The 11,705-nt window shown below is 39.9% G+C and overlaps 2 protein-coding genes across 2 annotated transcripts; both read right to left on the bottom strand.

The window, feature by feature from the left end:
* Positions 1–1,067: 1,067 nt before the first annotated feature.
* LOC135592377 (formin-like protein 1) lies at positions 1,068–5,617 on the bottom strand. Its single transcript, XM_065081790.1, has 5 exons — positions 5,478–5,617; positions 3,383–5,377; positions 3,106–3,302; positions 2,687–2,931; positions 1,068–2,017 (listed from the first exon to the last, which is right to left on the bottom strand). The coding sequence occupies exons 2-5, from the start codon at positions 4,786–4,788 to the stop codon at positions 1,289–1,291; spliced, it is 2,577 nt and encodes an 858-aa protein (XP_064937862.1). The 5' UTR covers positions 4,789–5,377; positions 5,478–5,617; the 3' UTR covers positions 1,068–1,288.
* A 31-nt stretch (positions 5,618–5,648) lies between these two features.
* LOC135592380 (large ribosomal subunit protein uL18-like) lies at positions 5,649–10,651 on the bottom strand. The gene is made up of 9 exons (XM_065081792.1): positions 10,561–10,651; positions 9,041–9,110; positions 8,868–8,959; positions 8,656–8,782; positions 8,479–8,558; positions 8,261–8,377; positions 6,830–6,964; positions 6,119–6,288; positions 5,649–5,965 (listed from the first exon to the last, which is right to left on the bottom strand). The coding sequence occupies exons 1-9, from the start codon at positions 10,561–10,563 to the stop codon at positions 5,851–5,853; spliced, it is 909 nt and encodes a 302-aa protein (XP_064937864.1). The 5' UTR covers positions 10,564–10,651; the 3' UTR covers positions 5,649–5,850.
* Between the last annotated feature and the right edge of the window lie 1,054 nt (positions 10,652–11,705).

The raw sequence follows: 11,705 nt of genomic DNA, 5'->3' as shown, positions 1-11,705 counted from the left end.
AATAGTTGTGTTCAAGATCAGTTCCTCCAGGTAAAGAACAGCAACTCTTTGTCATTCATTACAAGCCAGATTAGATTGCAAGTTGTAATATGCATACCGAATAATAATCATCTGATACAAATCAAAGCAGTTGTTTGAGATACCTTTGGAAGAGATCGTGGCTTGAATTTTCTAGCTTCCATCTTCTTGTTCGGAAGGTTAATAAAAAGAGATCTCTGTTGCCTGCATGATGAGAATCTAAACAACTGGCAAAGGTCGTCGAAAGATTCAATAAGATTGAAGCAGAAGCACAGGGTTTCATGTGCTGAAGCACAAAGATTTGACCAGGTTGCTACTGAGTTCCTTCGAAATATATTTTATGCATTTCGTGCATGTTAATTTTCCTAGTGTTGGCTAAAATCATCTTTACAAAAATCTGCTTTATATTATGGTCAATCAAGGGACAAAAGCATGAAATAAAAGGGACTCACACAAGATTCAATGAAGAGAGATGGCTGGCAAGAGTCAGAATCCTGGCCCTGTCTGTGTCTTCAGGTAATCCATGGAACAGCAAGAATGCCTGTTCCTGTGGCCGCTGCAGCCTTCTCTGGGCAGCTCACATGATGTTTCAGACCTCAGCCCTTCTCTTTGACATTATTCCACGGTGAACTTTCCCCCTGCAAAGCCTCAGAATACCTCATCGGCAACTGTATACTGGCATCATTCTTGCCAAGGTTCTGTTTTGACCAATACAGTGGCTATGTGACTCTCTGAACTTGGCCAGGCAGAAATGAACTGACTTTGGTACCGAACAATCATTCACTCAAATGCAGGTCTATCTGTGAATAAAGTATAAATCATATGAGACATGGAAGCAAGATTTTTCATTGCAATGGAGAGAATTGTATGAGGAGATATATTTTCAGATAAATACAACAACAATAAAATCTTAAGTACTAATTTTTTTTTGGGTCAGATACTTTGCCACCATTGAGCTCTACATGTCATTAGATCTCAGCCTTGCGCCAGAAAGGTAGCTTGTTTTGTATCCAACTACCTCACAGGATAGCATTAAGTTCCACACTTCATTCACCTCCACAACAAGCTTTCATTACTAGCATTTACATAATATAAACAAGTCACAAAAATAAGAAAAGAGCATTTCATGCATACACAGCCGACCTAATAATCACAGCCACCCAAAAGCCTAAACTCTAATCCATAGATCGACTAAGATGACAATCTTCAGAACATCCAGGCTCTGATGCAAGAACACTGGGGAACAACAGACGTGATGTTTGGTTCATGGTTACTGCCCTACTGGCAAATACCGTGCCATGATGATGATGTCATGCTCGTTGATCTTTTCGACCTCTCTGCAAACCTGATCGAGAACTGCAAGGAAATCGCTTATCACCACAAAGATTCTAAATGGATGATCCTCCTCTTTGGCCGAGTCCCCATGGAAGAATTCAGTAGTCTCCTTCACCATGGATAGCACAAAACTCTCTCGAGATTGGATGTCCAAGATTGCACCTTCAGCCTTTCTCAAGAACCCAATGATGGCATCATGGAAATTGTGACCATCCTCTTTTGAGAATGAATCATATAATTGCAGTACGTCATGGATCTTCCCAATTTCTCCGCCAAGTCTCATAACACAGCTGCTAACCATATCGCAGTCCATCGCAGCTGCCTTCTTGACATTGCTAAGCTCAATTCCCAACCTGGACACGACATGGATTCCGAGTCTGCAGCACTCAAGATCTGATGCTGCATTTGATGGGGTTTTAATGCTTGAAGGGTTGAGAGCGAAAAGGTGGGATCCTTCAGCTCGACTGATTGCCTGGACAACAAAATGTAACAGGGTGGTCTTGCCATCTGTGCCTCTGACATCAACTAGCTTGAGAAGTGCATCGAGCTTGAAGGCATCTGCCTCACCATGCCTGGTACCAACGTTCATTCGATTCCCAGTCTTCAAGACTGCCTCCAGGAGCTTGTGGAACATCCTGTTGCTCCTCAGCTCTTCGCAGGCTGCCTGAGACATCGACAAGTACTGAGCTTTGCAAAGCATGTCCAAGAAAAATATAGGAGCCACTAGAAACCAGAGACAAGAATCATAATTCTAATCATGTCTATATATGAAACTACTAGTCATTTATAATTCAACAGCATATTAAGTGATAAAATTAGTATTTAATTAAGAAAGAGTATCAAGTACTAATATTCCCATTCAATCAATTTCACCTTATTTGACCTCTAATTTCAATCATTCACCTTGATCATGATTTGTCATATATGTATGTATGTACATATGTATGTAAATATATATGTATGTACATATACATGTAAATATATATAAACATAATATGTACATATATACACAAATATATCTACATATATACACACATATATACAAATATACACATACACACACATATATGGCACCAAATGAGGTCAAATGATCGAATACATAATCATTTGAAACCAATTATTTGACAAACTATAATCAATTGTATCCATTCATTGGATTTTTCTAACTTCAATCCATTAAAATAATTGATTCGATTAAGATCAATTGTTACAAAAAAGAATTGTCTAAAGTCTCAAAGCATATATCATTATTCATGCAGCCACAATGACTTTCACTTCATGCAGCTTCTCATAATTGGTGAAATTTGAGAATGAGAATTCCAAAGAGACTTACCTGAAGAGTCCCAAATAAATTCCTTAGGTGATTGACCTCTGAATCGAAATTAGCAATATAAAGCATGGCATCAACTCTCTTAAATGCAAACGGTATAAGGAGAACTGCCTTCAAAAAGCTTTCAGCTGGACCGAGAATGTACGGTGAATCATCCTTGTGTTCTTTCAGATTACGTTCTTCCTCTTTGCTTGGAACCATCTTCTTGAGTGCCTCCAAAACTTCATTTCCTAAGCTGTCAGCGTTACCTTGTTTTTCCAACACATACCATAATGTGTTAGTGAACCAATAGTACCACGATTCTGAAGATGAATTTAGAAAAGTCGCATAGAGATTGATAAGAGGAACATGTACCCAATTGTTGTTCTGAATCCCAAGATATGCAAACAGTAAACCTTTATGAGGATAAAGGAAAGTGATACCTTCTAAGAGAGCCTCACAGACTTCCTCCTCACTCACATGTAGGGCCTTCAACATAATTGCAATGTTCTGCGACTTCTTAGGATCAAGGATGCAGCTCTCTTGGTTCGATGAAGGATATAAGAGTCCTCCGGTCATCTCCTTCGGTGCCATGCTTGTGTTACCACCAGTCAACGTCTCAATCATCTCCTCATTTAGCCTGCAACTCCATGAGCTCAGACAGAGAAGCAACAGAGGCATAAAGAGAATGCTTTCAAGACTTTAAGCTGAAAGACCCACTGGAACGAGCCTGAGTTGTGCTGATCCCACACCATCTTGCGGTTGGAGCTTGCTCGAACTTTCTCCCAGTGCAAAGGCTTCAACTTTGGGCGAGGGTTATTCTCATGCTTCTCAGCTGCATCGGAATACTTCGATGTTATCGAAGAATTCCACACAACAGAGTTTCGGGGAGGTAGCAGAACCGGCAGCTGGAAAGCCGGTATCTTCACATTTTGATCCTTCTGGAATCCAGTTGGTGGTGGCCGCGGCGGATTTAGCTCCACAGCAATCGAGCCTTTAGCAAAGTCCCCTATCTTAGTTGGTGACCGCAAGTTCTCTCCGAAAGATTGCAAGGTTCCGACCTTTCTATCGCAGTCCGCCCCCGGTGGTGAAGAGGGTGGGGAATGGGAACGTGGTCTAGCTTTCGGAGGCGACGATGTCGAAAGCCGCAGCAGTGACGGAGGTAAGGAGGAAGTGGTGGGAGACGACCGCGAAGGGGAAGAAGCCGCATTGGACGACACGTACGAAGGCGTGCTCAGAGTAGAGCTCCGCGACCAGCACGTCTCCTCCACACCCAAAGCCGCCTCCTTTGAGCTCGACGCCAGGCCGGCAGCGCTCCCCTTGGAACCAGGGGAGTTCTTCGGCGAGTAGAACCCCGAGAACGACGAGCGACCGGCGTCGGCACTCCGGAACTGGCGCGGCAGCGGTGGGAGGGGGTGAAGCTCTGGGGACCCGAGTTTCCGGTACGGCGAGCCGCCACCGTCGGCCAGCTGCGCGGCGGAGCTCTCGTTCTCTCGCACGCGGGAGCTCACAAGGGTGCCCAGGTACAGGAACTCCGAGCTGGACGGCCCCGGGGTGGCGGCTGCGGCGGCGGACGATGGGGAGGCGGAGAGCTTCCGCCCGTCAGGAGCGGCGGCATCGGAAGGGAAGAAACCGAGGCTGCCGAACCTGGCATCCTTGTCGGCGCCCGCTCGGCGGCAGCGGCGACGGAGACGGAGGAAGAGCACGAACGAGAGGCCCAGGAGGGCGAGAGCGAGGAGTGGTGAAGCGACCGCAGGGACGAACCTGGGAGAAGAGTGGCCGGAGGAGTAGGAGCCGAGGGAGGATATGTTAGCGGGAAAGGTTGGGAGGGTGGTGATGGTGGCGGGGAACGGGTGAGGAGGCGGCGGCGGGAACGGGGGTAACGGGAAGAAGGGGCGGAGGCGGTGGTGGGAAGAAGAAGAAGAGGAGGAGGAAGTGGGGTACTTGGGGAAGGAAGAGGAAGGGGGTTGGGTTGGAGCGAAGGAAGAGAACGTTAAGGGGAAGAAGGGTTGATGCAGAGTCCTCCTGTTGTAGATCGTTGCAGAAGCAGTAGTACTACCGATGGAGCGACGGAAGTGGAAAGGAGTGTAGCTGAGAAGAAAAAGGAAGAAGGCAAACACCGCCATTGTTTTGGTGAGAGAGACGGAGAGTGTACCAGAGGATGTCTAATGGTGAGAGAGACGGAGAGTGTTCCAGAGGATGTCTAATTACAGGGAGTGGTGAAGGTTTGTACTGTTGCGTAGGCCTTAACATGGGAGTTTGCAGTAGCCATGCAACGTTCGTACAGCGGCAAGAGGTACGCAGCTGGTCACCCAACAAAGATTAACAAGGAGAGTTAAGGAAACCGAAGAGGGTTAGAGGAGGATGCAGTCATATAACAGGGGAAGAGGGGGGGCGAGAAAGAGAGAGAATGGAGAGGTTTTAAGGGGTGATGGATTACGTGGATGTTTAATCGTTTAAACTCACCGAGGAGATGAGGTTTAAAAGATGGGGGAACTCGCAGATGATGTGATGGGACATTTCTTGGAAGGGGGTATAACATTGTCAGAAGAGAGGGAGAAAGAGATGTTACAATGTGGTTTTGTTGGGACTTGGGAGAAGAGTCTCCTGGAGAACAGTGAGCAAAGCTCGCTTGGGAGTTTGGAAAAGATTGCCGTGTGATGTGCACCACCTCCTTGTCTCAGTTGAACGAAGCCTGAACAGCTCCTCAACACACTACAAAAGGAAGGACAACAACAGAGACTGCATTAATTGGGAAGAGAAGTCAATCTCGTGCAGTAATACAAAAATAACAAGGGGTGCAGGTCCTACTTACTAAGTTGATGTCATACTTCGAGTGAATATTAATAATGAGTAAAAAGAACCAATTCCATTTCCAACACACATGCCGCCCACAGCAACTTCGGATATCAAAATTATGATAATATAACACAAGAAATTGGAGATTCATGACATGAAAAATGAACTTGTTTTATGCAAAGAAGAATGAATAATAGTAGAAGCAAATTTAATCATGCTAATCCACCTGAACAGCAAGTTTGTCATTCACCTAACAGCAAAATTTGGATGTCCTTGTTTTATGCAAAGAAACCTTGTGCTGAAAACAACTGGAAGTTTCAAGATACTGTTTTCATAAATCCATAATAATTTGATGCAAACAAAATTTAATTTAAACTACCCCTGCTCCTTTACTCATCATCTTCATCTTCATCAGAGCCGTCAGCAGTAGCAGAGTTAAGGGCATTCAACCGATCAATGAGCTTAGCTTTTCTCTCCTCGTATGTCAGCTTCTTCAAGTTATACCTACAAAGCAAATAAACATAAGTTAGAACAGAACATCAACTTACACTACATGTGTTCCTCACAGAAACTTGAACAGTCACATGGGACAGTGCACATGTAGATTGAGCTACTACAAACAATTGAATAAATTAGAATGAGATATATCATCTTCACCTCTTATGCTCCTTGGGAGGCTCCTTGGTGGATTTCACTGTTGATGGGTCCGCACGAATGGCAGCATGCACTTTTTTGTATAGGTCTTCCATGTCATCAGGTCCAACATTTCGTTTAATGTAATCACTAAAATGTGTCTGGTACTTCTCTGGCTCATCTTCCATCAGTGTCTGAAAAGTTTAAGACAAGAAAGGGTTATTGACCATTTCAACTGCAATTCGGTGGTAAAACCAAATTTCCATTGGTTGAATTGTATAACATAAAAGGCTTGTACAGGTTGGTTATTTACCACTCTAATAATACTAACATATATCAAAATAGAATTGAGAATATAGACTCCTACATAGGCTCCAGGCTAATAGGGGTACGGCACATGATTGCATCCCATAACCAACATCAAGGTTATGACTCCAGAAACAAAACAGCCACATGCATATTTCAGGTCCATTATATCATAGATAGCATATGACATAACAGACGATGCTAAAAATAAAAACATCACAAGCATTTGACCATGCTTAAGTTGAAGAAAGCTAGGAAAAATACCATATGGGTTTCTTATTGTTTTTTTCCTCACGGAAAAGAAACTGAAATATGAAATATGTAATGATATTCTATTTGCAAGGATTGTGATTCAAAATTCATCATTTTAATTTAAATCAAAATCAGTTGGAAAAAATTTAACAAGGGGATACTCATCAGAAGCCTGACCCTCATGTAAGAAGCAACATGGCCGCCAAAAATGTAATTCCTATGAAAATCTGCATCAAGCTGCTTCTCATCCTTCTTAAAACCTGCAAACCTCTTATCACTATGTGGAACATCAAGGCCACCATCCAATGCTCCCTGCAGATGACAAGACAAAGGTTCCCAATTGTTAAAACCAGATAAAACTAGCTTCCTCCAACACAAAAAAAACAGAACAATGTTTTTAGATAAAGATTTCTATAATCAATAACTAAGGATGACAAATGAGTTTATACATGCACTAACAGGCCTTCATCATGATAGACGTGAAACGTAAATATAATTGTTAATTAAAAATTAATAAAATGACCTTAGGTGCACAGAAAAACAAAAAGAACATTATAAGCATATATGTACAGAAAAGACATGTATTAATAAGTGCAAAGTAGTTCCAAAAAGGCATTTGATGAGCCGAAGTCAACGGCATGTTGTCTTTAAAAACATAACATGTATATTCAATGTCTAAACAGAAAGTGAAAAGGCAACAATTAAACAAGTGCTGAACAAGTTTTTGTTGACTTGATAGATTCCTTACTAGTTAAATTTAGTCAATGCTGATAATTCCTTAATAGATTCTGTAAGAATAACAAGAAAACACAGAAACTTAACATGTATATGCAATCTTCATTGAGATTAATATAAAATCAAAGATCCATTTTTGAATCTTGAGCAGACGAAAGCATCTGATTTACCAATCCATGCCAGTCAATAAATACCAATATTATAGTCTGATCAAATATTATATCAGAACATATGGCAAAGTGCTAGTACAATTCATTCATTATTATTTTCTACTATCTAATTGGTTGATACAGAGTGGTACATGTCAGTAAACCACCAGGTATTCCAGTACCATATGGTCCAATATGTTACCAAGACCAATATTGTGGCAACAGTCGATACTTCAATTACTAGCGAATACAACTCTGAATCTAAGCATGTATCATATAAAATATAAAAACAAGTTGTGTGTTCATTGAAAAGGTGATGCATTGACCATCATTTCTCAGCACGAGGTTCTAGCTTTTTCATGTCTAACAGTTCGTATTCTGCGATAATTGGGTTGGAAACATTATGTGTTTCATTCATCCATTAACTCAACTCTGAATCTAAGCATGTATCATATAAAATATAAAAACAAGTTGTGTGTTAATTGAAAAGGTGATGCATTGACATCATTTCTCAGCACGGAATTCTGGCTTTTTCATGTCTAACAGTTCATATTCTACAATAATTCGGTTGGAAACATTATTAGTTTCATTCATCCATTAATACAACTCAAGCCAATTCTTTCACTATCATCAAAACATTTATTGTGTTTCCACAGAATTATCTAAGACACAGAGGTGCTGACTGCCACAAGCATGAGTGTGAATGCCTAAATGATGAGCATACCTTGAGAACACCAAAAACACGATTGCCAGTTGTTGTCCTCACAAGGCCAACATCAAGAAGAGCACGGAAAGGCCTCCTACTCTCTGCAGGTTCAACAGAGAAATCTTCCCCAGTAGCCTTTGTTGAAAATATAACAAAAACATTAATATTAAGGGTGGATGAGCAAGACCCAAAACAGAGTGTAACAAGTCTGGAACCACATAGACAAAACGTTATACCTCAACATTACCCTGATATTCCTCATCCATTTCAAGCGTCTTCAAAACACGACGGGCCAAAAGAAGTCCAGTGCAATAAGCTGTATTTTGAGTAAATAATAGTAGAAAGAAGATCAGCACAAACAATTATATAATAGGGGAAAGCATAAAAGTTCACATGAAGAAATGCATGATAACCTGCTGCATAATTGGTAAGGCCTACTTCAAGCCCATAACGAGGTAATTCATGGGCAAAGGCTGAAGCAAGGACCAAATCTCCAGCAATACTTGAAGATATTATTTGTGCAACAATATCCTTGTTGGTCTAACCACATACTCAGTTAAGAACACATAATGATACTTAGAAGAAACGTAAATTAAAAAAAATGAACAACTTGATGTCAGGATACAAAGCGAACAACAAAACGATATTTAGGTGTATTATATTTGTTCTTGTCTTGATTTATCAGCCGAATCCTTGCCCGATAGTCCGTCTTTCCCTCTGGAAAAAAAGTAAAACAGATGATGTTGGCTATGCTTGACTTGAAAATTAAACAGGAATAAGATTTCAGAATAACTATACCTCTCCTTCTCTTGTACTTGACTTGAAAACGCTTAAAGTAAGCCTTAGACTTGTGAGCTTTAACAAAAACCTAGAACAAAAATAATACTTGGTCATAAAATAGATCTAGAAAATGCATAACAAAACCAAACAAATGGCATAATGGAAGAAAGGTCTAGGAATTTAAATGTTGATCTAATACCAGTTCCGTAACTGATTGGACTAATGTGATTCTGGTATACTAGGTGGTATACTAAATTGTAATATCCAGTATCACTGAGAAAATAATAATAAAATACAACCCGGTACCTACCTACATGGTCTGGTACAACAAATTCCTTGGCGAAGATTGGATCCTGAAGCATATCTAATTTCAGATTTGGACTTCACTAAAATAGCTGGTAGGAAGGTGGATGATGAAGAGATCCACTACAATTTATGTTGTAGGAAATCTCTACCACCTCAATAGGTGGATGCTTTGTATTTGTGCACTTTCAATCTTAATAACCAACTTAACATCCTGATTTGGTTTCATTTGCAAGTTAATCTTACTTTCTGCGACTACGGCAATTGCACAGTTCAACTGGTTCTCTATGATCACAGTTGTAGCTGACTGGCACACAAAGAAAGAACCCAATCCTACAGGATGCCCAAAATAATTTGTTGTCTGCTAGAAAAGCATATTATAGAATCACAAAAGACCCCAAGGCATCCAGGACCTAGAGAAAAACATCTTCAAATTTAGACATTATTGGAAGTCAGTCATAATAGTGGTTACATGGCATAAAAATCTTACACATTCTATGTTGCATCGAATTAATTACAACATTCAGGTGGAAATCAAGTACAGAAACAGACAACTAATAATGCGGGAATAGGTCAAGCGATACAATCAAAGGCTTCAGTGAGAATTGAATCAATCAATACATCTGCATGATGCAATGTCTAGAAAATTCCTTGGTCCAGTTTCATTAAATAAAATTCATCTTAGACCACCAGCAAATCTGCAATATCTCTATCGGATAAAAAAAAAAAAAAGAAACTACGACTTACCACAGCAACAATTAGGTACCGTTAAATGTATATAAGAATCAGGAAAGTCCATCTGATAAAGCATTGAAGAAGAAGAAATGGACAATTCCCAAATAAAGTTTCCTTTCCAATTCTCAAACGTGCGGAAAACCAACATTAAACCAAACAAATAAAATCTACGAGACACTGCAGACCCTAAGCACATAAAAAAATTCATGAATAGCTGAAAACATCAGATCCTAAAAATCCGGTATCCAATATCCTTCAACCTAGTCGCAAATAACCCCAAAAGATGCCCACTTTCGAGCACGGAAAATTAGTACGCGAACACCAACACCATATAGCCAATACATATGAAGAAACCCTAGACCACCAAGCGCCAGACGTGGTTAGCCTATGACCCCAAAGCTCAAAAATGTCGAGATCCTTAGATCAATAAACTGGCAACGACTTAGAGGCATAATCCCTGAGATTTGCAGTAGGAAAGAGGAAGAGTTGAACGGTCTTACCATTGCGCTTCCTTGTCTGCTCCGATCTCTTAGAGCGTCGCGGCACTGGAGACGAGGAGCAAAGAGACTCCAAGAGAACGGCTCGTCTCGGTTTATAAAAACCCTAAAGACGCGATCCAACGGCCGATGACGATTAAAAGGAACGGACGGTTCAGATCGTCCAAGTCATGGGCGAGGGCATACATATCGCGACGGCACCCTGAAACGGTCTTCATCTATGCAGTATGGGCCGGCCCATTAAGGCCCATTTAGACTAACAATTATGAAGAAATACAATATAATCTTATCTATGCAACGATCTTAAATTTATTTTTTTTAAGGAATAATAGCACATTCAAAATCCCTCATCACAATATCTCTATCAAAAGATGGATATTTAATCCATTGTCATTCTACTTATTATTAAGAAAATAGGGGTCATGCAACATGTGAAGTAATAATATACAAGCAATTATTCTAAGCCATAATATTGGAGATGGACAATCTATAATGATAAAGCTGGTGTGCATGGTTGTCATGTATGTTCCATCAACAAACACCATCGAAAGTGATTTGGCATATTCCAACCAATGCTAAATTATCTTATCTCTTTTTTCTTTTTTTGACTTTTCTACTTGCTTTTGTTTAAATACAATGGCTGTACAATTCCCACTTTCTTGTCCTCATTCATCCCAATAAAAAAATAATCCTCTAAATTTTAATCTACCCCTCCAAAATTTGGATTTACACACACACACACACATATTTTAAATATTTATTTTCATAACTGTAATTGAATTTTAAAAAAACTAAAATTTTAACCATCTGAAATGTTCTTTATTATTATTTTATTATTACCAACATATATATATGTATATATAATATTGTCATAACTCATTAATGAAATATAATTCATATCTATGATTTTTTTGGTTCTGTGTATTAATACTCTACAATTTATCATATATATTAATATCCCTTTGATGCGCGTCTCTTATTCCATTTGGTTTGAACAATTCAACTCAAATTTATCCGTGGAATGATTATTTTACACCTTTTAATTTGGTAAATCACGTTTAATATAACAATAAATAGAGTAAAATGGATAAATTATGTTTTTGATATTAATGCATGCAGTAATATTATATTTTGAGAATAAAATATAC

This window comes from Musa acuminata, chromosome BXJ1-9, assembly GCF_036884655.1.
Source record: "Musa acuminata AAA Group cultivar baxijiao chromosome BXJ1-9, Cavendish_Baxijiao_AAA, whole genome shotgun sequence".
In the NCBI taxonomy this organism is placed as follows: domain Eukaryota; kingdom Viridiplantae; phylum Streptophyta; class Magnoliopsida; order Zingiberales; family Musaceae; genus Musa; species Musa acuminata.
The sequence above is the reverse complement of the archived record's forward strand: the minus strand, read 5'-3'. Positions and strand labels throughout refer to the sequence as shown.

Coding starts and splice junctions, on each gene's coding strand:
- LOC135592377 (XM_065081790.1), bottom strand. CDS start 4,788: ATGGCGGTGTTTGCCTTCTTCCTTTTTCTTCTCAGCTACACTCCTTTC. Junction 3,303..3,382: donor CACAACTCAGGCTCGTTCCA/GTGGGTCTTTCA, acceptor ATGGAGTTGCAG/GCTAAATGAGGAGATGATTG. Junction 2,018..2,686: donor ATTTATTTGGGACTCTTCAG/GTAAGTCTCTTT, acceptor TCGATGTCTCAG/GCAGCCTGCGAAGAGCTGAG.
- LOC135592380 (XM_065081792.1), bottom strand. Junction 8,559..8,655: donor CCTTACCAATTATGCAGCAG/GTTATCATGCAT, acceptor CTCAAAATACAG/CTTATTGCACTGGACTTCTT. Junction 6,965..8,260: donor GTGTTTTTGGTGTTCTCAAG/GTATGCTCATCA, acceptor TGTCATCTGCAG/GGAGCATTGGATGGTGGCCT.